Raw genomic sequence first — 26,646 nt, 5'->3', positions numbered from 1 at the left:
AATATAGTAAAATTTATATTGTTTGCGACGAAAATCGACAAAATATTTTTAAATTAAAACGGGCGCGATTTTTTTGGCCAATTTAATTGGCCGAAAAGCCGTATGGTTAAAAAATATATGGAGCGTCCGGTCCACCACTGCGAAATAAGGGTGGTTTAGTTTAAATATTAAAATTAGAATATAATAACGAATATAATAACGATTTTATAATTAATTGTATAATTAATTATAAAAATAATACAAATTTCTACTATCCGCTAGCAGACGGTTATCTGCCATTCTACGGTTTAATTATCCCTATAAATAATCTCCAACTTTAAAACCTTAAAGCTACCTCGTAACCTCCCTTAAACGTAATACGATTAATAATTATATTAATTGTATATATTTATTTTATTTCGATTTTACCATTATAAATTAAATTAAAAATAATAACGGATATTACGAAATTGCCGAAAATATACGGGCAATTGGGGCATTTGTAAAAAATTTTGGTGTTTGGATAATTAAACGCCGGAAAATTAACGCATTTTTTACAAAAGATATCCAAAATAACGGCAGATATAACCTTTTGGCCATTATTATTCCATTTTTTTCGTCGGTCGAATTTAATAACGATTATAATAAAATCGATTTTAATTTATTTAAAAAACCTTATATACCCGTTTTAATTAAAGGTAAAAAAAAAACGAGGGAACGTTTGGTTCGTTTATCCGGATTTCCACCCGTAAAAATAAACGTGGTTTTAAAAATTCCACCTTTAAAAAAAAATTGGCCATTATTAAACGTTTTCTTTTCCTAATTTGTTTTTATTTTTTTTTGTGGTTTGGTATTGGGGTTTATTAGTGAAAAAATAAGGTTTATATATATATATTATTGTAATAAAGGTTATAAATGGGGTTTTTTTTTATTTGGTTTTATTTTTGGGTTTATAATAGGAAAATTTAATAAAGGGGATAAAATTGGTGGAAAAACGGTTCGTCGTTTTATGGGGGGGTTTAAAAGGGGTAGCATATATTTTGGTTATTGTGGTTAGAATTATTATATGGGTATATATTCCGGAATTTTGTTTTATTTCGTTATTCGCGGGGAAAATAACTTTTGGGCTTTTATTTACGTTTTATTTTAAATAAAAACCTGTTTATTTTTAATTAATTTGCTTTTTATATTATATTATTTATTTTTAAAATGCCTATATTTTTTTTTCGTCGGATTTCGCGTATATTACGTAAATTAATTTTTTTTAATATTTATTATTTTATTTATATTTAATTTATTTGGCCTATTATTTCCCTTTTCCAATTATCTTTTTTGCTTTTTTAATATTTATTTAATTTACCACGTTATTGGGACGTATAATCTTTTGGTTAAACGCCGTTAATTTATCGCCTATTAACTTTTTTATACCTAAATATAATAGGTCGGAAACGTTAAAATTAAAATTGGGCGTTATTTTATTTTTTTCGTTTCCCCAACCATTTTGGAATAATAAATACGTATAATATATAATATTGTTATTAATTAATATTATATGGTATTTATTATTAATACGAATACGGGAAATATTTTCCAAAATTTTACGTAATATATTTGTAATTGGCCCTAAAATTGCGCAAATTATAAAAAGTTTTCGCAAATTATATATTAAATTACGGTTATTTTTAATATTTAAAATAAAACTTTTATTAATATATTTAGTTGTTAAATTTGCTGGTTTATATCCGTTTCCGGCTGTGGTATATTTTATAAAAATTAATTTTAAAATCGCCGTCCGCAACGGTTAATTTATAATTTTTGGTCGCAATAACCAAATTAAATATAATAATTTCGGTCCATAATTTTTGGTTTTACATTTGTAAAAAAATAGGATTAATTGCGGTATTATAATTTTTAATATACCGTAACTTTTTTTTGGAACGCGTCAAATATTATTTATAAAAGGGCGATTATTTGCAAATAGCGGCGTTACGTGCGGAAAACGAGGTTATTTTTAAATTTTAAATCCTATAATTTTATATTTATTAAACCGTTAATATAATCGGCAAATATATTATCGTAAACGCGGTTTATTATAAAGGTATATATATTAAATGGTATATCGGTAAAGGCTTATTTTAGGGCGTTTTTCGATATATAATCCTTTTTTAATAATTTGTTTTGGATTAGGGCGGTAATAATAATATATAAAATACGGAAACGGAAGGTATTTTGTAAAAACCGTGAAACGTGGTAAAGATTTTTTTATTTTTTTAAAATTTGCTATTTTTTCCTAATTCCGTTATATTTATAAATATAATAAATATATACGTATGCCAAAAATAATTAATAAAATTAAATTCGATATGGAAAAATTTTAATACGGGTAATATCCATTATTTTTTATCGAAAAATTAGGATAATTTAATATGGAATTTTTATATAACGCGGATATATTATATCGTTTTTTAATTCCTATAAACGAAAATTAGGACGGATAAATAATCGAAATAAATGGTTTTTAAATTTAGGAAATATTTAAATTAAATTTTATAAATTTAAATAACGTTTATATAATTTTTTTTATTTTTTATAATGGCGGGAGTTTAAATAAAATAAAAAATGAGTGTAATTTGGACGAATATAAAATATTCTGGGATTATATTGGGTGAAAAAGGGTTATGAGGGAATAAAAAACCGCAAATTTGGCCCAAAATATAATATTTGGCGTTTTTATAATAAATATTTAAATATTATAAAAAATTGGACGTTTGCAACCATTTTTGGTGGAAAAATATAATAACGTGCCATTAAAATTACGTATATTTTTTAAATTTTAACGTTAATATAAAAAAATACGAGGTTAAATTTTATATTCGATTATATATTTTATAACCGAAATTTTGCATTTTTTCCAAAAAATTAAAATTATTATATACGAAAAACAAAATTGGGTTACGGGCGATTCTTTTCAAATTGGCTTATATATATATATATATTATTATTATTTTTGGTGTTAAATATATAAATAATTATTATTTATTACATATTTGGGCAACGGTAATAAATTATTACGTTTACCGTTTAAAAATTTTATATAATAAATATATTTTAAATCCGGATAACGTATTTATAATACGTTTTAAAACCCCGTTATATATAAAATATATTATAAATACGCGTAATAAATAATTGTTTTTTTGCGGAAAATATTCGTAAATTAAAATGGCTAATATTAACGTAACGCGTTAATCCGTCAATATTGGGGGATTTATAATTTTGAAAAAAATATTCGGGGTTAAATATGGCAAATTCGCGGTTAATAATAATATATAAAACGGGCGGTAATTTTAAAAATGCGAAAATAATATTATTATAAATACAAATAATATTGGAATTTTGGTTGGAATATTTTGGAAAAATATGTTAAATATTTATTTAAATTAATTTATATTACAAATATTTTTGGCAAAATATTTTTCCGTTCCCGGGAATTGGAAATTTATTAATTTAAAACGTTTAAAAATAAAGAAATATTATATTAAACCCCGGAATTTTTAACGAAATAGGGCGGTATTAATAAAATTAATTTTTTTTTTCGTTAAAACGGTATTTTACCCCGTTATTACGTAAACGTTTTCGGATAATAGGATTTTTTAATATTTTTTTAAAATAATATATTTACCGCGCGGCGGAACGGAAAATATTATGGGTATTTGGTATTATTATCCAAACGTGAATAAATTAGTGGAAATTAATATATTAGTTACCGTTACGTTAAAATTTAAAAATATTTTAAATAAAAACAATTTTGGAATTGGTTTTAAAAATAGTATTATCGCGTTTATAATTAAATTTGTTCGAAAATTAATTTTATTAATACGAAAAACGCGTAAATTTTTATTTATTTTCCAATACGGAATTTAATAATAAGAAAAACGAAAATATAAGGGGTAAAATATTTAAATTTAACGACGGAAAATAATATGTTATTAATTACGTAAATGGGAATATTTCCGTAAAAATTAAATTTAATATTATCGCCGATATATTTTTTTCAAAAATATATGGCGAATTATTTATATAAAATAATAAAAAGGACTTTAATTTAAATTCGGTAATAGGTAATAAAGGTATAAATCTTTTTTTTTTATATAACGGGTAAAATTATTATTCGCAATATAGTAAAATTTTTATTATTTGCGACGAAAATCGACAAAATGTTTTTAAATTAAAACGGGCGCGATTTTTTCGGCCAATTTAATTGGTCGAAAAGCCGTATAGTTAAAAAATATATGGAACGTCCGGTCCACCATTACGAAACAGGGGTGGTTTAATTTAAATATTAAGATTATTTGCGTTATAGGGTAAATTGGGCGTTTTATATTCTTTTTAGCCATACGGTTTTTCGACCAATTAAATTGGCCGAAAAAATCGCGCCCGTTTTAATTTAAGGATATATTGTCGATTTTCGTCGCAAGCGACGGAACTGCACAGTATACGCACTGTGCACGCACTGTATGCGCATTGGCGATACAATTAAAATATTGTATGTTTTTTTATTTACAAATATTTAATTAAATAAAAATGGTATAAATATAATACAAATATTAATATAAAGCTTAAAATTAGGGCTTTTTAACTGTTAAGCCCTTATACTTGTAATTATTATAATTGAATAAAAATAAAAATATATAATAATATTATTATTTTTAACGCCCTATTTAAAAATTTATATATAAATAATAATATATATAAATTCTTTATCTTTATATAATAATAAACATATTTATATTAATACCCACGTAAAATCTTTTCTGCCAAATTATCGTTCGTTAATTTTTTATTTATATAATTATATATTAAATTCAATAATTCATATAAATATTTAATAATTAATATATTTATAAATAATAGGTTTTATAATAAAAAGATTCGACATAATAAACCTTTATACTAATTATATATAATAATATAATAACGTTTATTTTTTTATTTAATTTAATATAAGTATAAAATAAAATTTAAAAATATATAAATTTTATTAAATTTATATATAAAATACGCAATTTAAATAATATTTAAGTTTTTTTTCAACGTGGACGTTTGTTTATACCGGTTATTTAATCGTTAAAATCTTAGTGTTAATATCGTTAAAACTGGTAAAATTATAAACCCGTTTTAATTACAAAATAAATTAAAAATATTAAATATTTTACCTATTCAAATATTTAAAATCTTATATTACGTAATATATTAATAAAAATTTATATATATAATATATACGTATATATTACCCCCCACGTGCATAAATTTTTAAATTATATTTACAAATAAAATTATAATTAAAAAAAATTAAAAAATTCTAATTTTTTTTAAAAACCCCACCTCCATTTGCGAATTAAAGCCACCCATATCCCAATTCGACCAATATAACGATTAAAAATATAAATTAAATCGTTATTAATTATTTTGCTATTTGCTATATCCAACGTACAAACCGTATATTTTTACGATTTTTATTTAATTAATTATAGGGCCACGTTAAAGATTACCCACGATTCCTTATCCAGCACCCTTTTTTAATCCACACAGCGTGAACACTGGTAGATACGGTTTCGAGACTTTTACCCACCCAAAGCCCACCCAACCCCGTCCAGCCCCATATTGCACCTGTAAATTACATTTTGCCATTAGGCGGTGAAAATTTTGCCGAAGGCGGTAAACCCGTTTTTTCGGCCAATAATTATATAAAGCTATTCCCAATTCCCAAACTACACCATTTATTATACCCACCTACTGCAATACCTACCACCTACCACCTACCGCAATACCTACCACCTACCACCTATTGCAATACCTACTATCTACCGCAATACTTACCACCTACCGTAATACCTACCATTTACCGCAATATCTACCACTTACCGTAATACCTACCACCTACCGCAATACCTACCATTTACCGCACCATTTACCCCTTTAAAATTCTGCCTGCCAAATAATTCAAATTACGTAACCACCCTAATTTTAACCCTTGATCTTGATTTTAATCCCTGTTGGCCAGGCCCACTGTTGTTAATTCATGCACTCTGTCCAATTTGGCCGAAAACCCCACCCAAAACGTACCCAGTGCAGACATCTGCTGTGTGGATCAAAAAAGGGTGCTGGCTAAGGAATCGTGGGTGATCTTTAACGTGGCCCTAATTATAACGGAATGTCGATCGCCAAATTGACGAAAGTACCTCCATTTGCGACGAAAATAAACAAATTATCCTCAAACCTGAACCAAAGCAATTTTTGGTTGGACCCACAGGTATAAGCAAAGCCACGAATTAAGCCACGGTTTAATTAATGGAGCTCGCGTTTAGGGATAAGCCTTAAAACTATGGTCCACTATTGCGAAACAGCGGTGGTTTAATTTAAGCATTAAAACTATTATATTTGTGGGTTTAATTAAAGATTACTTTGGTTTAAAACACGCGATTTTTTCGGCCAATTTAATTGGTCGAAAAGCCGTGTGGTTAAAAGGTATATAAAACGCCCGGTCCACCATTATAAAGCAGGGGTAGTTTAATTTAAACACTGAAAATATTTGAGGACATTGTTTCGATTATCGCCGCAAATGGAAATAATTATATAATATAAGCACTATGCACGTATTAAATGCGTAACGGCGATATAATTAAAATATTATATATTTTTTATTAACGAATATTTAATTAAATAAAAATCGTAAAAATTATTATATATAAACCGTTAAAAAGCCCTAAATTAGGGGTTTTTAATAAATTATAAAATTTAATAATAATAATATTATTATTATTAACGCCTTATCTAAAAAATTATATATAAAAATAATATATATAAATTTTTCATTTTTATAAAATAATATATATAATGGGCCACGTTAAAAATCACCCACGATTCCTTATCCAGCACCCTTTTTTAATCCATATAGCGTAAATATTGGTAAATATAGTTTCGAAATTTTTACCCACCCAAAACCCACCCCACCCCGTCCAACCCCATATTACACCTGTGGATTAAATTTTGCCATTAGGCGGTGAAAATATTACCGAAAGCGGTAAACCCGTTTTTTCGGCCAATAATTATATAAAATTATTTCCAATTTCCAAACCATACCATTTATTATATTTATTTATTATAATATTTACCACCTACCGTAATATTTACCACCTATTATAATACCTTCCATTTACCACATTATTTACCCCTTTAAAATTCTCCCAATTAATTTAAATTACGTATTTACCATAATTTTAACCTTTAATTTTAATTTTAATCCCTGTTGGCCAGGTCCACTGTTGTTAATTTATGCATTTTGTCCAATTTGAACGAAAACCCTACCCAAAACGTACCCAGTGCAAATATTTGCTATATGGATTAAAAAAGGGTGCTGGCTAAGGAATCGTGGGTGATTTTTAACGTGGCCCTATATAATTTTATTAACATCCACGTAAGAAGTTTTTTCTATAAATTATTCTTCGTTATTTTTTTATTTATATAAATATTTAATAATTAATATATTTATTAATATAGGGTTTAATAAACTAATATGTGAAGGGGTAGGCCAACGGCCTTGTGACGGTTGGGTTCCCAAATGGAGTTATTATTAAAGCTGAAGGGTAAAGGTAAAAGACCGTTATTTGTTCGCGCTGGGAGGGTGTTTATATAAGGGAGGGTCACGTGTGTCCCCGTCGTTCTAACACGTCATATAATACGTGCATTCAGCACGAATCCGTTACATTATATAATTATATACTATATTTATATATTGAAAATTTATTATGATAAATATAAATAAAATATAATATTTACTTTATTTTACATTTTATTATATAAAAATTATTAATATAATATATTTTTAAAACTTAATCTTACGTGGACGTTTGTTTATACCGATTATATAATTGTTAAAATTGGTAAAAATATAAACCCGTTTCGTTTACAAATTTATTAAAAATATTTATTATTTTACCTATTTAAATATTAAATATTTTATATTACGTGATATGTTAATTGGAGTTTATATATAAAATATATACGTATATATTAGCTCCCACGTGCAAAACTTCAAAATTATATCCAAAAATAAAAATATAATTAAAAGAAATTAAAAATATTTCAAAGTTTATTAAAAAACCAACTTCCATTTAAAAAATTAAAGGTAGTTATATCCTAATTCGACCAATATAACCATTAAAAATATGAAATAAATTAGTATATTTAACGTATAAACCGAATATTTTTACGATTTTTATTTAATTGTTTATAACGGAGTGTCGGTCGCCGAATTGGCGAAATCACCTTCACTTTAGCCGAAAATCGATAAGTTGTCCTCAAACTTAAACCAGAGTGATTTTTGGTTGGACCCACAGGTATAAAATAAAGCCACAAATTAAGCCATGCTCTATTAATGGAGTTCGCGGTTTAGGGATGAGCCCTGAAATTAATGGAGCGCTCGGTTCACCCTGTAACGCAGGGGGGTTTTATTTAAGCATTAAAACTATAATAATTCCGGTCGGTATTTCGAAGGTTTTTTTTAAAGTTTTTAATCCAAGGCCTATCAATTTATTACTAAGAATATTTAAAAAGCAAACTTAAATAAATAAATGTTAATTAAAACGTTTAATTTTGTTTTTTTAATATTAGGTATGGAAATCTTTCTAACATAATCATACGTTTACAATTACAAAATTATTTCAAAATTTAACCAGTAGCATATTTAAATACTCCCCACCCCTTATTTTCCCATTAGTCTTTCTTATTTAAACATCTAACGTTTTCATAACATTCAATAGCTATTTCAAAATGCAATTTTCCAATAGTCTCAGGGCTCATCCCTAAACGCGAGCTCCACCAATTGAGCCGCGTGGCTTAATTCGTGGCTTTGCTTGTACCTGTGGGTCCAACCAAAAATTACTTTGGTTCAGGTTTGAGGATAATTTGTTCATTTTGGGCTTAAGTGGAGGTAATTTCGCCAATTCGGCGACCGACACTCCGTTATAATTAATTAAATAAAAATCGCAAAAATAAACGGTTTGCACGTTGGATATAGGAATTAACGAAATAATTAATAACGATTTATTTTATATTTTTAATCGTTATATTGGTCGAATTGGGATATGGGTGCCTTTGATTTTCAAATGGAGGTTGGGTTTTTAAAAAAAATTGAAATTTTTTGATTTTTTTTAATTATATTTTTATTTTTAAATATAATTTAAAGATTTTTGTACGTAAAAGGTAGTATATACGTATATATTATATATATAAGTTTTTATTAATATATTACGTAATATAAGGTGTTAAATAATCGAATAGGTAAAATATTAAATATTTTTAATAAGTTTTGCAATCGAAACGGGTTTATATTTTTACCAATTTCAACGATATTAACACCAAAATTTAAACGATTATATAACCGGTATAAAGAAACGTCCACGTTAAAAAGAATTCTAAATATTATTTAAATTGCGTATTTTATATCCAAATTTAATAAATTTACTAATTTTTAAATTTTATTTTATATTTATTTTAAATTAAATAAAAAAACAAACGTTGTTAAATTATTATATATATTAAATATAAAGGTTTATTATACCGAATTATATTTTTATAAAACCTTTTATTAATAAATATATTAATTATTAAATTTAACGTATATTTATATAAATAAAAAATTAACGAACGATAATTTGGAAAAAAAAATCATACGTGGATATTAATATAAATATATTTATTATTTTATAAAAATAAATGGTTTATATATATTATTATTTATATATAAATTTTTAAATAGGGCGTTAAAAATAATAATATTATTATTTATTTGTATATTTATTTACTTATAACGATAATAAATATAGGGTTTTAACCGTTAAATAGCCCCAATTTTAAATTTTATACCAATATTTTTTTTATATTTATACGATTTTTATTTAATTAAATATTCATAAATAAAAAAATACACAGTATTTTTACTGTATCGCTATTGCACGTACAGTGTTTGCACTGTGCGTATACTGTGCGATAACCTCCACTTGCGGCGATAATCGACAACATGTCCTCAGACTAGAACGGGCGCGATCTTTTTGGCCAATTTGATTGGCCGAAAAGCCGTGTGGCTGAAAGGTACATGGAGCGCCCGGTCCACCCTGCAACGCAGGGGGGTCTAGTCTGAGCACTGAGACTAATTCTCCAACCTTTTCAAATCGGTTCTTTTTATAACCCTTGAAATTTCTACGGCGGCCTCTATACCAATTCATCACTCTACGAACGATATTATTAGTAATGTCGGTCATAAGCGCGTTAATTTCAATGTCGCAGCTGCTAATAACCCCGCAATTAACGCCAAGTGCTTGGGTAATTTGAATGCACCTGGTATATTCGCCCCAGAAGGTTTTCCAACCTCTTCAATTACCTTATAAACTCTCTTACGCGTTTGTTGATACGATTTTGCTAACGGATGTTCCTAAGGTACGGATATTGTAACCAATCGTGCAAAGGTTAATGGGCCAAACTACCTCAAAACGCGTGGTTTATTTGGCTCAAGGCGATGCAATGATTGCAAAACCGATCCCATAGGCAAATGTTCTGAACATTGTGTTAACTGTCAAGATCAAACGCAAAATTTCGGATGCAATTGCTTACAACATTGCGTATTTTGCCAAACGGACATAGAGGTTGGTAAATGTATACCATATCATTGTCCAGGATGCACCCCCACTTCTACATGTCAGCCACATCAGAAAACTATGGAAGGGTTTAGCGAGGAGGAAATAAAGGATGTTAAAAGCGGAAAAAAAGATCCAGCGGATATTCGCGATTATAGCAGGGCTATCAATTATGTAACACTTTACAAATAAATGCTATTCGCGTTTATATAGTTGATAAAACATGGACAAATACAGGACGAGCTTAAGGCGCAACGGGAGAAGTTTAAATCGCAATTTCACTGCCAAATAACATGTCTGCCCGTGAACCAAGAGATATGAGAGTTAAAGTGACCGAGAGTGCCCCTTTTTGGATCTCGTTTGGAGGGCTGACCAAGGTAGGTCAGCTGGAAATGTGTGAGCAAAATCTCTAAACAAGGGTCGAAGATTTCCATGACCGTCAGGAACATGAACTTCTTTAGCTGTTTTAGTTTGTGTGTACACGAAAAGGTCTTGGTCATTTCCAATTCAGGGTTGTTAATGGGTGTGGTCATTGGAACTCTAGCCCTTGGTAGCCTTGATGTCTGAGAGCTGGCACATCTTGTTGGACTATGATCCTGGATAAACGCGACCAGATCGTCCATCATGGCGTGCGCACCGGTCTTGACTATTGACACGGACGGGGCTCGTGTCGACGCATGGGCTGACCACATCTGGCAGCGCGGCTCGGATCCAGGTTTGAAGTCCAAACACGACGTGCTGGACGCCGGTGGGCTTGGCGCTGGAAGGCGCACAGGAGGCGGCGAAGAAGTTCGCCGGTGTGCTGTTCGTCTTTGAAGCATCTACCACTTTAAACCTCTCAAAAGGCTCCTAGGATCTCGGCAATCTTTCCGCACTTTAATTGATGAGGGATCGGAGTGATCATCGATTCGACAAGCAACCCTTGGCAGTATCGAAGAGAAGGAGTCGGCTACGAATGTATCTGGTGCATGTAGCCTGCGAATGACACCTTCGGGGCTGGCAATTGGCCCTGGATGCCGGACAAGACAGCCTCGACTAGCTGGGTGAGGGCAAGTCCGTCATACGGTGCCTGCGGCAGACGGAACACGAGTTGCCTTCCGGCAGCGGGGAGAGGAGGAACAGAGCAGAGCTTCTAGAAAGATTTGCCGAGTTTAAGTCCTTGAAATTCCGTTTTGCAACACAGATGAGAGGTGCTGAGAGGGTCTACGTTCTGATGCAGAGGGAGGTCGAGGGGAATTCAATCGAGGATGGCTTGCAGGAAAAGGAGTTGCCGTCTTTGATGAAAGCCGCTCATAGTACACCGCACTGCTACCAATGACCTGAAAAAGTTCAACGATACGTTTACGCCTCAATACAAAGGGGAAAGTCGAGATAGAAATGGTAAGCCCGGCCCAAGGGTGTCGAAAGAACCTTGTGGATACAATCCTTTTTAGAAGTTCGTCGTGGGCAGGGGATGAAATAAAGCGGCTCCTTGGACTTGACAACTGCAAGATGTTGTTTGAGGGCTGGTAGTGCAACAACCAGAGAGAATGGAGTTCACTCGATATATGTGGACCGGGCAGAATGAATAGACTTCGTCACAGGCAAACAGCAGCGGCCTTTCGAGGTGAACGGGCTGATTTATTTGTCGGCACGCTTTTGTTCAGGTACTTCAAGATAGGGCAGTCGGCTGTCCCCTCGTCTCTTGTGTGTACAATACATTCCAGGTTGTCCAGGCGCATAAGACCGCTCTCTGAGCGGACAGACAAGCTGCTTGTAGACCTGTTGGACCTGTGATTCCAAATGGAACCCGAGAGTCTTGGGACTGCTGCCCGCTTCTATCAAGTATGTCTCGACGACTTTTGGGAGGTTTTCGCTCCGTGGTCTCGCCAGCTAACGCTACCAAACAGGTCTGCAATTTTCAGCGGAACAATTCAACATCGGCCATGGACAAGAGAACCAATCGGTGTGGAGTGAGCGTGACGTATCCGCAAATGTCACGTCGCTGACCACGGTCTCAGGCTGGCCTCGGATAAAGAAGGCCGAACGCATGGGCATGATAGGCTGACCCTCGGCGAGGTTAGGTGGCAAACGACCTCGACTTCGCAGACCAAGACAATGCCAGCGGGGGGCCTTGACCTGCCTGGCACGTGCCCGGACGATGCCTCCAAGTTCAATGTCCTTGACGCGGTTGACAGGACTGGCAAATTGGTAGCCGTTGGGGAGGTGCACCAGGCACAGCAGGCCGCCCCTGATCGGCGACTGCATAACCGCGCTTCAAATGATGCCCCAGAACCCGAATATAGCAAAATAGATATTGAACTCTTCGGTCTGATAGACTTTGGACTATCCGACCGCCTTGTCAAAGGCCCGCACGCGCTCCTCGTTGGCCTTGACCGACTGAGAAAACCACAGGTCCGCCTCCAGCTCAACCTTGGCACCGTCTAACCACAGCTCCTGGTACACACAGTACAGCTCCTCACCTCGCGAGTCTTCCTCCTCGTGCACCAGCGAATATGGCGTTTTTGAGTGGTATTTCAAACGGAAATTGACAGGAACTCCGACGCTGAGTTTAGCAGCGTACAAGTACAGGCTCGCGCTTATTTTGTTGGAGAATATGGGCCTTTTGATCTCGAGAAGTACAGCATCCTGTTCAGGCGAAGTAGACCTGCGAATAGTTTCAAGTGCACTAAGTACCTGGATGAGAATGGAGCCATCCTTCTGATCGACTGGGCATTTGACTTTTTCCACCCAAAGTGATTCGGTTATTGTCCACAGCGGATTGAACTCAACTAATTTGGTCCCGCAAAATATGTGAGGGGCCTGGAGAAGGGCCTGCCGCCAATACTGGACGGCCTCGGCGAAGATAGCCAGCCGGAGGGAATCGCCGTCGAGCTTATCATAGGCCTTCCTGCCCTCATTTTTGTCACCTCCTTGTCGCTCCCGTCATGATCACCAGCCTTGTGCGTCGGGTGCGGCGTCAATGCCAGTCTGGGAGATACCCAGCCTGCGGCACAGCGTCTACATCATCGCGGTAGCTCTCCGCAAAAAGCCACTTAATCATGCCCTGGTTGATGCTGCCGAAGGGTTCCACGACCTCGCAAACGCCGCGCGTAGCGGCAGGGTCTTACAGGATTATGGTGCAACCGGCGTCACGTCCCATGACGGCCTCGAGGCTCTTCAACTGCCACAGCGAGTCCTTCTTCAACCATGTCTCGAAACTGGAGTCGAGGGCTGGCACGAAAGGCACCGGCTTCTTGCCACGCGCCTGTCACTGTGCCAGGTGCTAGTGCACGCAGTTCCTCACCGCCTGACATCTATCTTTGCACAGCGAGAGTGAAGTTATTTACACAAACTCATAAAGGACTTTGTGGAAAAGAACAGGTGGCTAGATCCGGCTACGTCAGCCACGTGGTTTAAACCGTATTGTAACATGCTTGTTGACTTTTGGTTAAAAATCAAGAAATTTAGGTTCAAAACGCAAAATGGTTGCGGAGTTGACTTGACGATATTTTTCAACAGCTGGGTTACCCACTTGCAATCCATGTAAAAAGCAGTTACTGTTTATTCGCGGGCAGACATGCGTGTGGGTAGATCACGTGTGGTAACACGTGATCTTAAAACACGTAGCAGAGATTTTAACCGATCTCTGCAGGATTGTAAATAGTTACAGAACGATAAATAATATGCATGAAAATACCGTTTATTTTTATTATATTGTTTTTACCGATCGTAACGATCATTTTATTTCTATTAATATTAATTAATATTGTTAATATAGGTAATATAAATAAGTTAAATAAAGGTATTTAAATTGTTAATTTTTTTAGCTAATATTATATTTGGGGTTAATAACGAAAAATATCATAACAATTATAAGCACCGTATACCAACGCGTTTAAAATTTGTGGATTATTGTTACGTAAATTTTTAAAAATACCGGTTAAATCGTTACAGTTTAAACTTTTTGGAACTTTTACCACCCGGGTTATACCGTTAACCAAACCCTTATTCCAAACCGTTATTTTAAAACGAAAAACGGCGTTATATCGGATATTAATACGATAAGTCCAGGTATACCGCCTATATTATTTATAATACCAAAAATATTCGAAAATTTTAACGAAAACGAGTTTTTAAATCGTATATTTAAAAAATTGGGGATCCGTTCCAATAATTAAAAAAAAATCGATATAAAGGCGTTAAAAACCGGGTTGGGAAATTTATCCGAATATTTAAACCAAATAATAATTACGTAAAAAAACGTATAAATTATTAAAATAATTTGCGATTTTGAAAAACTTATAATATCCAAAAAAGGTAACCGGTTATTGGAATATTATATTAAAAAATTTAAAAGTTAGAAAAAAAAGGATTTTAATAAATATAATAAAAAATTTATACTAATTTTAAAGGATTATTTACAAAATTATAAAATTATAATGCCAAGTCGAAAATACGGAAAAATAGGCCGAAAATTAATAAATATTATGGAAATTGTAAAAAAAAAACCGCAAACGGTAATTATATAAAACCGTAATTTTAACGAACCTTTAATTAAAAAAGCAAAAAATCGTATTTTATTATTTACCAATTTATAACCCGTATACCCCACGTCCAAAATAAATTTTTAGGGGCCCGACCCAAAATTACGGTTATTATCCAATATATAATACGATTATATCCACCATTTATTTACCGTTTCCGGGGAATAGCCGTTTAATAATATAAAGCTATTTAGCGAAAAATATAAAAAAAAGCCCTAAAATAAACGGGCAAATATTTAAAAGGAATAATTAATTACGTACGAAATTTTTTAAACGTATAATCGTTTTACTACGGTATAAAATACCATTATATATAAACGTTTATTATTTATTTAAATATCCAATTAAACGTTTTCGTTTACCACGTTAAAATTTTTTTTACAAATTTGGAAAAAAAATAATAATTATTTAGGAAATTTATACAATTTTTTGGATAAAAAAGTATTTAATTTTACAAATATTTACCAAATAATGTAAATCGAAATTTCCCAAATATACGCCGTATTTCCGTGGATTTTGAAAGGAAAAATTAACGATTATTTCCGAATATATATAAATAAAAATAAAATTTTTAAAAATATATATTTACGTTTAAAAAAAAGGTTTAATACCGATTTTATCCGCTAATAATATTATTTAAATTGGAATTTAATTACATTTTATTCCGTAAAAAATAAACCCGAAAATATAAATAAAATCCCAAAATAAATTTTGGAATTTTTTTTCGATAAATTATAACGGTATTAAAAAATTATGGGATTAAATTATTAATTTAAATACCAGTTCGTTAATAATACGATACGGGCTATATAAAAAATACCAAAATTAAAATTAATATTTATAAATACGAGGAAAAAATCGTACGAAAAGTTTTATAATTAATTGCGCCGGTTTATAACCATCGAAAATAAATTATAAATTAACGGCCAATATTTGGTTAATTGCAAATACCAAATAATAATTCGAAACGAACGGTTATTATACCGCAAATAATTGGGTTTAAAAATTTAAATAAAATTAAAAATTAAACCCTAAAATAAAAGGGTGTAAAAAAAAAAGATATTATATTTATAAAAAAAAAAATTGCAAATTATAGAAATATACCAAAAAAAATAACGCGTTAAAAAAAACGTTAAAAACGCGAATAAAAAAATTATAACCAAAATATACGAAATTATAAAACGTTTTTACAAAACGCGGAGGGATTTAACGAAAATTTGGGTAATAGTAATTTAAAAATATTAAAGGGTTATTTAACAGAATTTATAAACGAAAAACCCATTATAATTAGCCATTATATAATAATATAAGGGGTAAAATTTTTAACAAACGGATTTTTTAAATATAAATTTAACGCTATATAAAAATAAAAGATAACGCAATTAGCTAATCGCCTAAATTATATATTTATATAAATCAATATAAAATGGGAAGGTTTTTTACCAAATACCGGCGCGGTTAAATATTTAACGGCAGGATTGAAACAGTTTATAATATTGTAATAATATAAAATAAACCTGTATATAAACCAATAACGTATTGGAAAAATACGTATACGTTTTGGCCAAAATGGCGTGGTAATATTAATAGGGATTACCGATATATTTACCCCTATAAAGATAATTACGTTTTATATTATAAAAATAAATATACCGTTTTTAATATTATTAAAAAACATAAATAAATTATAAATTTATTATAATAACGTCCGAAACGAAATCGTTTACGGTAACGGTAAATAAATATTTGTAAAACGGAAAAAAAGGCATTTTTAATTTTATTTGGATAATACCGCGTAAAGGATTATATTTTTTACCGATTTTAAGATTACGGGAGCGTTTTTAACCGAAAAAAAACTGCGGCGAATTTATAAACGTTTTGGGCATTTTTTTGTTAATAAATTTTGGCGCCTATTATAACGTATAAACGAAAACGCGGATTTTAAAATAATTTAAATAATTAATAAAATATATTATTTTTGCCAAAAAAAAGGAAAATTACCGCAACGTTTTAAATTTATTTTAAAAAAAAATATCAATTTTAATTACGAAATTATCGTTAATATTATATATTTGGATGGGCGGTTAATATTTTATATAATCGATACGAATATTACATTTTAATTAACCCAATTTTTGGTTAATATATTAGCCAAAAAAACGTGGAAAGCGTTAAAATAATATTGGATTAATATTTATTTAAATCCGCCAAACGTATTAACGTTCGACCTAAGGCCTAATTTCCGTATAATTAAATTTTACGCAAAAATACGTTTTTTAGGGATTATATATTATTAAATCCCTATAAAGGTATATTGGGCCGTAAATAAAATCGAACGTTTTTATATATTTTTAAAAAAAGCGTATAAAATTATCCGGGTAAAATACGGTAACGATTATTTATAAAAAATTACTTTTTAAATAACGGTAAAAACGGTTAACGATATCGCCGGACCGAACGGGCTAATACCCACGTTATTAATTTTTGAAATTATACCAAAAATAATTATGGATTTACCGCTAATGCTTACCCAAATAAAACGCGCGGAAATAATAAATAAAGTTATAAATAAATTTCGAAAAATTATTGCAAAAAAAAAATTAAACGACGCGTTAATTATTAAAAACGGGTTTAATATAGGGGATAAATTACCGCGTACGTTGGCGTTAAATAACGAAATACTAATATACCGCGAAAAAGGTAATTGGAATGGCCTTTATAAAGTTATTTTTATTATTAAAAATACCGTACGAATAACGTTACCTAACGGCGATTCCAAATTTAAAAATACGTACGTTAAACCCTATTATAAATACCAAAAATAGCCGAACGATATACCGGGTAATTAAACCGAATTTACGTATTTAAAAAAGGTTTAATTACGGCGGAAAAAACGTCCAAAAACGGCACCAAAACCCCCGAAAAAACCTTTTAAACCAACGCCAAATCCCTTTGTAAAAACATTTATTATATTATAATAAATTACCTTTAAAAATAATTTTATAATTTATATAACGATTAATTTAAAAAATTAACGGCGTAATATTAGGCAAAAATGGCCCAAAATATATTATAACGAAACGTTTATATTAATTAAAAAAACCCAATTTAAAAAATTAGCTATTAAATATAAAGCCGAAAGGAAAATAATAACGCCAAAGGCTTTATTCGAATAATTAAATATAACGGAGATAAATATTTTGTTAAACGTAAAAATATTCGAATTAATGTACGGAAATAATATATATAACCGGATTTTTGGTGTTAAAATAGTACGGAAAATTAAAAAAACAGCAGATTACCCGTACGAAAAATTACGTTTTATTATTTAAGGGTATAATAATAGCGAAAAAAAGAATTTATTAATTTAGGCGCCAACGATTATACGGTATAACCAACGATTAATTTTAACGATCGTATTTATTATAATGGCGTAATTCGGCTACGTTTTTATAATTAGGGATATTAGCCAGGCGTATATTTAATTTAAAAGCCAATTCGCTAGGGACGTATTAATAAGGATTTCGAAGAAATTATTATATAAATACCCGCCGGGGATTTATTTTAAAATTAATAAACCGTTATACGGGTTAGCAAAATTAAAATTATATTGGTTTAATATTTATTAACGTTATTATAAAAAGTAATTAAATTGTATAACGTTTAAATACGATATTTGTTTTTTAATTACGAAAAACGGTCCGTTTGGGCTAATAGGTTTGCAAATAAATAATACGTTAAATTTAAAAAATTCCGAATTCGTTACGTGCGAAAAAATAAAGTTTTAAAAAATAAGGCTGTTAATAAAACCGCAAAAAATATTGCAAACGGAAAACGTTAAAAATTTTAACGGTTGCAAAATAATATTGCGAAACGGCGATGTATTAATATAATAAAAGGGACAAATAAATTGCCTGGAATTAATAAACGTGCAAACGCCAAATTGCAAATAATAATATATGGCCTAACGGGCCAAAAACGTTTATATTTTTATTACCTGCCAGCCCGAAATTGTATTTAATTTTTTAATGGCCGTACAAACGGTTAACCCGTTAAATATAAAAATCGAGGCGTTTAATAAATAATTACAATAGTAAATTAAAAACCAATAAAAAGGGTTAAAATATATTCCGTTATTTATAAAAATAACGAAATTATACGTATTTGTAAACGGATTATTTGTTAATTTAAAAAATTTAAGTTTATAAATAAGTTATATAATTTTATATGGTAACGAAATTAGCTATAAAAACGAAAATAATTTCGAAATATAGGGTAATATTGTACACTGGTTTTTTACCAAATATAAACGCGTAACGCGTAGTATTTTAATTAGCGAAATTTACGGTATAATAAACGGCCTAAATATAAATTTTATATTAGCGCGTACGTTCCGAATAATTTATAAATGTAACGGCCTACCGTTTTTAAATTTCGTAATTTGTACAAATTTTAAATTATTATATAATTATTTAATGTAATTCGGAATTATTGCAAAAAAAAGATTAATAATCGATATTATGGCGATTAGGCAGTTATACGAGGGACGTAAAATTTAAAAAATCCGATAAATTAATGGATTAAATAACCTTACAAACGTTATAACGAAAAAACATCCGAATAACGCGTTAAAAAATTTAATATTAACGAATAAATTACGGATACGTGTAAAAGGTTGGGTATAACGTAATTAATAAAAAAATGCGAAAAAAGGTTATAATATAAAATATAATATAAATAGGGTATAACGTACAAATTAATATTTACCTTTTAAAAGGGATACGAAAAATAACGATTTTTTAACCCCCGAAAGGGATTCGCAAAAAATAGCCAATAAATTAAAATAAGATTTTTATAAGCCGTAAAACGGTCCGTTTAGTTTTTTTTTTTTTTTTCGGCCAATATGGCCGTTACGGCTACGTTACCACCTTTTTTTTCCTTTTTTTAAATTTCTAATATCCTTTTAACGACGGGGCGTTATTTGGTAATCGTTTGAAATATATATTAATATTAAATAAAAAAAAAACGGTAAATATTATAATTTATAATTTTATCGTTTTTGGCGATAATCGCTAAAAAACGGACGGTAAAAAAACGGGCGAAAGCGGGGATTTTTTCGTAAAAATACCCGGAAATATATTTATAATATCGCCCAAAAAACGGATTTGTTTCGCGGTAAACCGCGAAATTATCGGATTTTTATTTGCCCGCGAAAATAAAACGTAAATAGCCCAAATAAAATTTCGGCCGAATTACGCCGGCGGCCGGACGGGGGCGGGGGGCGGTAATAATAAAAACGCGTATTATATATAAATTATTAATTCCAAACGATTAAACGAAAAATAAACGGAAAAAAAAATACGTATATTTATTTTTGGTTTTAATAATCCGACCAACGGGCGTAACGGCAACAGATTTTTTACCTTTACGGGCACCGGTAACGGTAGCAGATTTTTTATTTTTACGGGCACCGGTAAAAATAATAACGGTAAAAATAACGGCAGGGGTAGCGGTAAAGGTAGCGGTAAAAACGGGGGTAACGGCGGCGGTAACGGTGGGCGTAAAAGCCCCAGGGCGGCCCGAAGGTAAAAAATGCCGGATAGGGCCGGCGGGCGTAAAATTATTGGCGGCGCGAATTATTAGGTTAAAAAATAATAGTTTAATTATTTTTTAATTTATATTAACGACGATATATTTATTAAATAATTATTAAAAATAAATGGCCTATTTACAATAAATTTAATAAAACGTAAATCGAAAGGTTAAAACGAAAAAATTACAAATTAAAAAAAAACGGTCTATTTATAAACGGATTAAAAAAGGATTAATAATTATTATAATATAAAATTTCCATTAAATTTTCGTATTATGGTTGGTTATTTACAATAAATTAAACGTTTACGTAAATAAAAAATTATTTTATTATTGTTAAAAAATAATAAAATCCCTTTTATTTATCGGGGAACGGTTAAAATAAAATATTCGTTTGCAACGTTAAAAGATTTTATAATTTTCCAAACGCGTTATTTTTCTTTTATTTATTTATTAATAATTATTTACGGGTTTAGGGGGTACGTATATTTACAATTAATATAAAAAATAGCCTATATTTATTCGCGGGTAAATATGCGTGTGGGTAAATTACGTGTGGTAATACGTGATTTTAAAATACGTAATAAAGATTTTAACGGATCTTTGCAGGATTGTAGATAATTATAAAACGATAGATAATATGTATAAGAATACCGTTTATTTTTGTTATATTGTTTTTACCGATCGCAGCGATCATTTTATTTCTATCAACAGTTACAGCTTTTTGACTTCTTAATCTCATCGACGATGCAACCAAAGCGCGGCTTTTCCAGCAAGCTGCGCTGGGCGACAAAAATGACATCGGCCATAATATTAATGGAGAGATAACTGCAAATTTCACTCATATTGGCCGTGGGGCCCCAACGCCTCTCATGTTTGTCTCTTACGGACTCCTTCGCGTCGCCGCTGAGAACCTTGACAAGGGTGAGAATATGGCTTACTATGCGGTGCTCATAGCTGCGTAAGGTGCGTTCAGGCACTCCTTGCGCGAGAATGAGGCGGCGACGGGCGTGTTCACGGCCGCCGATGATGGACGGGGTATTTGTGGCGCGGTGAATCAGAGGCTCTCACCCCTAACCTTTGATACAGGTGGAAGGGGATGCAAAGTTATAGATGTCACGCATGCCTGTTTCGTTGTTGAAAATAAGAACAATTTGAGGCATAGCAAACACTGTCCGCTTGTCTGATGTTAGCTCATGCGTGTGGTAATTTGTTTTGATGGACATCGACTGAAAATGAAAATAAAACTGATCATATTTGAGATGGCATTTCCACATGTCCAGGTGAAGATAATTCTTCCACAAATATAATAAGCGCCAAATGAGTCTGTGCTTTTCGCTCAAATCGGGCCGGGTATTTTCCGAATGGCTGGAAGAATATGAAATATATGAATAGTGTAGGCGAATTGTTATAGTTATTTGGTTAATATCTGGCCGCTAGCAGGCGTGCTGATGGTCAAATTAAACTCACATATTCCAGGCTAGCGGCGATACTGGCCGCAAGGAGAGCGAAACCTGACAAAGCCATACGAGGCTGGGCAGACGGACAAACGTCAGGAAGAAGGGCTTCAAATTCCGACATAAAACAGTCGAAACGCAGGCAGCAACAGGAAACGGCTCAAGACCGGTCTGCCAAAGGTTGTTCGGCTCCGGCTATTTATGAGAGAACTGCGTATCCACTTCCACCTAATTAAACTCAATCCATACAAGTCCTCGTGACTTGCCTCTCAAAGATCACAACCTTGACCCGACTCGCCTCGCCATGCTCTAATACCTCGATTTGAAACACCCAGGCAATGTCCACTCGGAACAATATCCTTCTACACGAGGTAAGCCTTCTTGATTTTATTCTGCACAAAACCGTACCATGGCCTCGGGTCTCCTGAGCTTATTTCCAAGAGGAGCCTATTTGCCTTGTGGCATGTAATTATTGTTAGTCGTCTTAAAATCAATGTAATATAATCCCCAATGTTTCTATAAAGTAACCGAGCAAGGAAGAAAGTTACCCCTCCCATATAACTGTCAGTTTGACTCTGATTCTGCGCCAACGTAGTAGCAATGTCGGCCGTAAATCATATGTTCGCCAAAACGCCCAGTACCACTAAACTCGGTCCACATCCACCGGGCCTTATTACCACTGCGACCACAAAAGCCGTACTATTTCGACCTATACAACAACATAAGCTTTCGACTGTGGCCGGTCAACCATCCAGAAGGAGATCATTGCTAATCTCAGCAAAGAGTTTGGCAATGTCCCCAAGTAGCTGAAGAGCATTTGCATCTCTGAAATGGCCACGAGCCTATCCGGTGGCAAGCTGGGTGCCTCCACAAAGGCCATGGTATCCAAACTGGTGAGCATCAAGCTGCGCGGAGCTATCACCGTGTCTTCCCTGAGGAAGACTTCGGATGCGAAATGAGCCTTCAGAGCCCGGCCTGCAGGATGAGGCCCTGCTCACCGCCGTGACCATGCAGCCAGAGGCCAGGTTGTGTGGCACCAAGTAGATGGAACATTTTGTCGCACGAGGGACCGCATCTGTGCTGCGAGACATGGCTAATGGCCCGACCAGCCTCGGGATCGCGCAAGACTCATGATCCAGCACTTTGACGGATCCTGTATCGTCGACGGTGCTGGAGGCCTTACGAGACGAGCTGCACGGCCATGAACAGGCGGCGGCCCGCGCGTTGGCCGGCCTGACGGCCGGCGATGTTGCCACGACGGTGCAGGACCAGGAGATCAAGACCCTGCGCGCTGTCTTGGACGATTAGCAACGTCGTCTTGATACGTGGACGGCCGAGTTTGGCGCCGCTTTCGAGGCAGTTAATGTACCGTCCCTCGTGAAGTGTTTGCAAAAGCCCCCAATTTACGACTGGCGGTGGAACTGGGTCATCCGAGACGTCCTGGAGCTCTTCGCTAAGCTTGCTTTTGGCGTCGAAGTCCCGGAAGGAGGGATTGACGAACCGAGTCGCGGCGTTGGAGAGGAGCTGCGACAGCCAGATGGTGCTGCTCCTCGATAATCTGCTTCAGAAATCGGCTACCTCACCCAATGGGCTGGCCTTTTTTCCTTGTGAGGTTGTTGGGGAACTGAACATCAAATTTGGGGCTGCAGCCCAAAAGGAAACGACTCTTTTCAAGCATGTAGTTACATAAACGTCTCCCGCGTTGCGGTGTGGCCCTAACGGCAAGCTGATAGTGGAAGAGAAGATCTGCGGAGTACATTGCGACAAGTATAGCAGATGAGAATCGCCCATCTTCTCTGACGTTTCAGTGAGTGCGATCCTGTCGGATGTCTCGCTGAACACCATGGCTTTTGAGATTTCCATGTGTACGCTCCCGTCCGAGCTCAGCGGTTTCTTCACCCAGTCGGCTCGCTTCAGTGGGGAGCCCTTCATCAAGACCTTTGGCAGTTGGGACGGCTGGTCACGCAACAAGGAGCCATCAGACAGATACATTTTGCCAATACCGGCTTGTCTGATATTTCATTTACCGAAAAAACTGTGCTTACTTCCGCCACATACAAAGAAAAGTGATTCAGGTCTCAACTATTCAGAAAATCGCATTTTTGGCGACGACGCCGATTCCACGGGGTCACTTACAGCACGAGTAGCATGCGACCCTAAACAGGTCGAAGAGGTTCTGGGTATCAACGTAGTTTTGCTTTTTTTTTCTTTTTTTCGGCCTTTCAGGTACGCTTGCCATGTCTTTCACCTTCAGCTGGAGACTCGCCATCGTGGTTTTGTGCGTCAGTATGCTGCATGGTTTTTGCGCAGGTTACGTGAGTAATGCTGGTGTTTGAGGAATGAAGAATACACCAAGTACGAAAACTGGTTCACTGATTGGAATTAAGCGCCCTTCTAGTTCCGCCTTAGGTGCGAACTTGGTTTTGAAATGATGGACGCTGAGGTGCGCTTCTTCGCTCTAAACTGACTTCTACTTTATCCACTTGCATCTCTATTGCTTACTATTGCCGACCACTCCAGACAGGGACTCTCCGAGTCAAGCAGCTGGGCGTTGGAAAGCATCGGTGCTTTTAGAACCGTTACTGCACTGACACTCGAGGGCATTATAGCTACCTGCTATGTGGACCTCCTGTCACATCACATTAAAAAAACCTATTTCAAGGCCACTTTTTTAACACCACTTTTCGCCCTCATCGATTCAATGAGCCTTGCCGCCAAGGGTTAATTTCACGTACATTAACCCGCTGATTGTAAATTCCCGAATTGACTGTCCACTTTTAAGTTTTACGTATACTATTCTGCCGTCATCAATGGGGCGCAAGCGGCAGGAAACACCCTAAGCTTCGGGCCCAACGCGGCTCAAGCAGGGAGATGCGGACAATAATATGAGCATTACGGAAAAAGTGCAAGATTGTGCCTGATGCCGAAATTAACGTTGAAATGCACTTTTGCAACCTATCATTCAAATACCCTACCCGAAATATCAATATGTCAAAGAAGCTGGACTTGACTAATGGTAAAGGTCAATTTATCAGTTTAACAGTATCCTCCGCACATTCGATTCTATATTAAAGCCTATTTACATTTGATACATTGTAGAGATCCAACTGAAATCGCGCATCCACAGCCTCCCAACAAAGACGCCAATACAAGTAGGAATCCTAAAGTCGCTGCAGTAGTTGGGACACTTGTACCATTTTTTGCTCGCATAAATGTTGTAATTGCCGACGATCTAGTCAGCTTAGCTGCCATCTGTTTTCTTCTTCAAAGTATCATTTGATCCGTGCGAATGCTCTCATTCGGGCCTTTCAAAATAAGAAACAAAATAATTATTATTACACAAGAGACCAATTCTTGAAAAATGCAAGCAGATAACAACGGAATTTTTACGATGGGGCGGGCGGTGTGTGAAATAGTTTTTCCGTCTATAAATAGGAAGTAAATTACTTTTTTTAAAAGAATATGCATAAGATGATCTGGAAAGAGAACAGGAAGTTTTTGCATGAAGAAATAGTTAATTTCGAAAGCGTTTGGCCTTTTTTGCTCCTGTTAAATATCTGCATTGTCTTTCAGATTAAACTCCACTTTTTTATTTATATTACAACCTTTAAATTTCGGTGATTGCGTTATTAGCTACCCGGCTAAAAATAAGCGCTGCAATTTTAGCAATTCAAGAGTTAGGAGTTGGGTTATCTGCTATACACCTGGTATCTCAACCCCCCTGCGCCTACCAGTGAACTCACTGTACCGGCTGCAAATTCTTACCCAGCTGGCCCTTCCGCGAAAATTTAAATATAGTTTGTAAAGTTGTAAAGGTGCTTCTGCAATACCAATGTAAAATAGTTTATCGGAAAATCATTTGCAGCGGGGCAACGCCTCTGGACCTGCAAGCCGCCACTTCCAAGTTGGAGAGTATACTATGGTGTCGTGCGAAAAAAAAAAAGCTCTCCCCTGCCACCGTACGTGTATGCGTGGGCCTTGACCAGCCTTACTGTTTGCGGGAGGAATTAAATACCTAAATTATTTTTTCCCCCAAAATTATTACCAAAGTCGGCAACTCCCGCAAGGCCCACATCACTGGACGACAGTGCCAGGGGAGGGATTTTTACCCTTACCACCTTAGTATTACACTACATAACGTTATCAGAATCACTATTATTAGGAAATTATAGCACGTCGGAGTGTTGGTTAAAGGTCAAACGGCACCTAAGGTAATATCTAATCCGCAATTAGCAACCCCCCATTATCACCAATTACCCAGGTAGGTGCCTGTTTAGGTATGCATGATAACTTATGAATCAGTCACACTTTTTAATAGACTGCATTTATCTTGCCGTTATTCTTGGAGATTATAGTTGACATTTGTCAAGATCCTGTCAAATTTTGTCCCATGAGCGA

At 33.6% G+C, this 26,646-nt stretch overlaps 6 protein-coding genes across 6 annotated transcripts; 3 read left to right on the top strand and 3 right to left on the bottom strand.

The window, feature by feature from the left end:
• Positions 1-11,297: 11,297 nt before the first annotated feature.
• Positions 11,298-11,991, top strand: PgNI_05144 (uncharacterized protein; the record flags this gene model as incomplete). The annotated part of the gene is made up of 2 exons (XM_031125181.1): positions 11,298-11,477; positions 11,713-11,991. 2 exons carry the CDS (start codon positions 11,298-11,300, stop codon positions 11,989-11,991), a joined length of 459 nt encoding a protein of 152 aa, XP_030983255.1.
• A 302-nt stretch (positions 11,992-12,293) lies between these two features.
• Positions 12,294-12,920, bottom strand: PgNI_05143 (uncharacterized protein; the record flags this gene model as incomplete). The annotated part of the gene is made up of 2 exons (XM_031125180.1): positions 12,294-12,545; positions 12,663-12,920. 2 exons carry the CDS (start codon positions 12,918-12,920, stop codon positions 12,294-12,296), a joined length of 510 nt encoding a protein of 169 aa, XP_030983250.1.
• On the top strand, positions 12,456-13,100 carry PgNI_05142 (uncharacterized protein; the record flags this gene model as incomplete). The annotated part of the gene is made up of 2 exons (XM_031125179.1): positions 12,456-12,562; positions 12,674-13,100. 2 exons carry the CDS (start codon positions 12,456-12,458, stop codon positions 13,098-13,100), a joined length of 534 nt encoding a protein of 177 aa, XP_030983251.1.
• On the bottom strand, positions 12,999-13,369 carry PgNI_05141 (uncharacterized protein; the record flags this gene model as incomplete). The annotated part of the gene is made up of 2 exons (XM_031125178.1): positions 12,999-13,320; positions 13,350-13,369. The coding sequence occupies 2 exons, from the start codon at positions 13,367-13,369 to the stop codon at positions 12,999-13,001; spliced, it is 342 nt and encodes a 113-aa protein (XP_030983248.1).
• A 266-nt stretch (positions 13,370-13,635) lies between these two features.
• On the top strand, positions 13,636-13,992 carry PgNI_05139 (uncharacterized protein; the record flags this gene model as incomplete). Its single annotated transcript, XM_031125177.1, has 1 exon — positions 13,636-13,992. The coding sequence occupies one exon, from the start codon at positions 13,636-13,638 to the stop codon at positions 13,990-13,992; it is 357 nt and encodes a 118-aa protein (XP_030981822.1).
• Positions 13,993-23,090: 9,098 nt separating this feature from the next.
• Positions 23,091-24,240, bottom strand: PgNI_05138 (uncharacterized protein; the record flags this gene model as incomplete). The annotated part of the gene is given in 3 exon segments (XM_031125176.1): positions 23,091-23,418; positions 23,432-23,806; positions 23,969-24,240. The coding sequence occupies 3 exon segments, from the start codon at positions 24,238-24,240 to the stop codon at positions 23,091-23,093; spliced, it is 975 nt and encodes a 324-aa protein (XP_030981821.1).
• Between the last annotated feature and the right edge of the window lie 2,406 nt (positions 24,241-26,646).

The sequence above is a fragment of the Pyricularia grisea genome, chromosome I (assembly GCF_004355905.1).
Source record: "Pyricularia grisea strain NI907 chromosome I, whole genome shotgun sequence".
NCBI classification, from domain to species: domain Eukaryota; kingdom Fungi; phylum Ascomycota; class Sordariomycetes; order Magnaporthales; family Pyriculariaceae; genus Pyricularia; species Pyricularia grisea.
Note: the sequence above shows the minus strand (reverse complement) of the source record. Positions and strands in the feature narration are given on the sequence as shown.